Below are 3,030 nucleotides of genomic sequence, written 5' to 3'. Positions count from 1 at the left end.
AAATAATACCGTTTGGACAGCATCTTGTTAGAATTCAATTTCAGTAGCGTATGCAGATGTATCGTCATTTTGCACAAACCTTGGTACTTAATATACTGGCGAATACTGTAGTTCTTCACGAGGAAGTTCACTTTAGACATAAGTCAATAACCTAAGTTTATTTGTTTCTGGAATTTCACGCAAAGCTACTCATGGGGTATTTGCGCTACGAATCTAAGCTAAATTAACTTGGTCTAAAAGTAATGGAATTGTATCGAGTTGCCAGGAGCCCCAGAATGCTCTTTAATATACATAGTCTCAGCGTGAAAGAAAAACACTTTCCTAATTAATTTCAACCTCCAATTTATAATATTATATTAATAACGATTTTATACATCTTAATCAAAAAGGTTATATAAAACCGTTTCTATATTATTCAAATAAATTTTATTGACAAGAAAATTTGTTTCAGGAAAACATTCTGACTTTGGGTATTTTTTACTTTAAATAATTGTATCATTAACAAAGGAGAATTTGACAGCATTTTTATGTCTTTATTAGAAACAATATTTAATTTATTCTATAGTATCTTCTACTTTTTTATATTTTTGCAGAATTATGAATATTTTTTTTTCTCGGTAGTAAATAATTTGCATTTTAAATATTAACCTCTGTCACTAGAATACTTAGTATCATTTAGTCATTCCTGTCCTTCCTTCATCGAGGTTTTCCAGTTATTGTTGAAAACAATTAACACTATAAATCTTATGTAGCTTTAAGTTAGATGGTAATTGATCTTCGAGATTACTTTATGGAAAGATCTTTGATAGTGAAACAAAAAAATTCCTAAACAAATTATAAACATAATTATGCTTCATTTCCACTATTATGTAAAGTAATGAAAACTTGATTACGTGCTATATCTAAAAGAAAATTTTGGTATTTCTTCACTATTCCTTACCATACGAATTGGAATGTATACGCAATACAACTTCCTCGTTCATACTGTAAATGTATTTAAATCTTTCACCACCGGAAATGAATTCAGTAGTTGCCATTCTTTTGTTTCTGTCAATAGATTCAATAACCTCCTCTGAAATCATATTATTCATGTAATTGATTTGAATATTTGTTGAGTAACTATCCAACGATTCAGGCGGAGATGGACCTAGTAGAAAACAAAGATTAAAAATTCTAATACCATTTGGTGATAAGACATAAACATTTATTAAGTTAAGATTCAGATTTTATTTAATAATGCTTGTTATCCCTTTGTAATGAACTATTGTATTGCTAACACCAATTAAAGAGAAAAAAATGTGAAAATTAAACATTTTAAATTTGACACCTAATTTTGCACTATGATAAATTCAGTTTTTGTTGTTTTTTTACTATTCTATCAAGGAAACAGCGTGATAAGGTTGTTAAAATGTTTTCTTTTTGCTTCTGAAATACTCCCGACAGATCAGTGACAAGTCTGAAGACTGGTAAGGTATCGAACTGCAGCGGTCAAAGGACACATGGCTAACTGTGTAGTCTTGTGTTTACACACAAACAATCAAAATGAAAACAATTCCCACTGAGAAAAGTATCTTACCAGGATTTCCACTTTGGGGGACACAAATCGCAGGGTTGTGCTGACACCAAGAAATTTTGACAATAAATAAGATCAGCGTCGACTTGTGAAAGAGTTCTGAAAACAATTATAATATGTTCCATAATTATATAAAATAAATAAATAAATTATTATTAAAACTCTTTAATATAAAACAAATCACAACATTAAGATAATGTCACTTATTTTGTTAGACTTACCAAACAATTAAAATGCGAAAGCTACATAATTCTAAATAATACCGTTTGGACAGCATCTTGTTGGCTAGTGTGCTGTCATGATATTTTATATAATACCTTATGGTCGGTATCTTGTTGGTTAGTGTGTAATCATGGTATTGGTTTATCAATACAGAGGTCTATTACAGAGTTCTATCAATACAGAGGTCTATCAATACAGAGGTTTATCAATTCAGAGGTCTATTACAGAGTTCTATCAATACAGAGTTTTATCAATACAGAGGTTTATCATTACAGAGGTCTATCAAAACAGAAGTCTACCATTACAGAGGTCTATCAAAACAGAAGTCTACCATTACAGAGGTCCATCATTACAGAGGTTTATCAATACAGAGGTATATCAATACAGGTTTGTCAGTACAAGTCTATCAATACAGAGGTTTATCAATACAGTTTTATGAATACAGAGGTTTATCACTACAGGTTTATCAATACAGGTCTATCAATACAGAGGTTTATCAATGCAGAGGTCTATTATAGAGGTCTATCAATACAGAGGTCTATTATAGAGGTGTATCAATACAGCGGTTTATTAATACAGAGGTCTATCAATACAATTTCTTAACACCATTACAGAGGTCTATCAAAACAGAAGTCTACCATTACAGAGGTCTATCATTACAGAGGTCTGTCATTACAGAGGTCTATCAAAACAGAAGTCTACCATTACAGAGTTCAATCATTACAGATGTTTATCAATACAGAGGTATATCACTACAGGTTTATCAATACAGGTCTATCAATACAGAGGTTTATTAATACAGAGGTCTATCAATACAGACTGTATTGATAGACTTGTACTGACAAACCTGTATTGATATACCTCTGTATTGATAAACCTCTGTAATGATAGACCTCTGTAATGGTAGACTTCTGTTTTGATAGACCTCTGTAATGGTAGACTTCTGTTTTGATAGACCTCTGTAATGATAAACCTCTGTATTGATAAAACTCTGTATTGATAGAACTCTGTAATAGACCTCTGAATTGATAAACCTCTGTATTGATAGACCTCTGTATTAATAAACCTCTGTATTGATAGACCTGTATTGATAAACCTGTAGTGATATACCTCTGTATTGATAAACATCTGTAATGATAGACCTCTGTAATGGTAGACTTCTGTTTTGATAGACCTCTGTAATGGTAGACTTCTGTTTTGATAGACCTCTGTAATGGTAGACTTCTGTTTTGATA

General features: G+C 31.2%; 1 protein-coding gene across 1 annotated transcript in view; it reads right to left on the bottom strand.

Annotated features, from left to right (window-relative positions):
- Positions 1 to 940: 940 nt before the first annotated feature.
- LOC111089909 overlaps positions 941 to 3,030 on the bottom strand; it is a gene marked incomplete at its 3' end in the record, with an annotated part of 7,429 nt that continues 5,339 nt past the window's right edge. The window contains exons 2-3 of the mRNA XM_022403162.1: positions 1,577 to 1,672; positions 941 to 1,147 (exon numbers count right to left, since the gene is read on the bottom strand). Of these exons, the coding sequence (XP_022258870.1) occupies positions 941 to 1,147; positions 1,577 to 1,672 (303 nt within the window). The remainder of the gene's footprint in view (positions 1,148 to 1,576; positions 1,673 to 3,030) is intronic.

The sequence above is a fragment of the Limulus polyphemus genome, unplaced genomic scaffold, assembly GCF_000517525.1.
Source record: "Limulus polyphemus unplaced genomic scaffold, Limulus_polyphemus-2.1.2 Scaffold7815, whole genome shotgun sequence".
In the NCBI taxonomy this organism is placed as follows: Eukaryota; Metazoa; Arthropoda; class Merostomata; order Xiphosura; family Limulidae; genus Limulus; species Limulus polyphemus.
The sequence above is the reverse complement of the archived record's forward strand: the minus strand, read 5'-3'. Positions and strand labels throughout refer to the sequence as shown.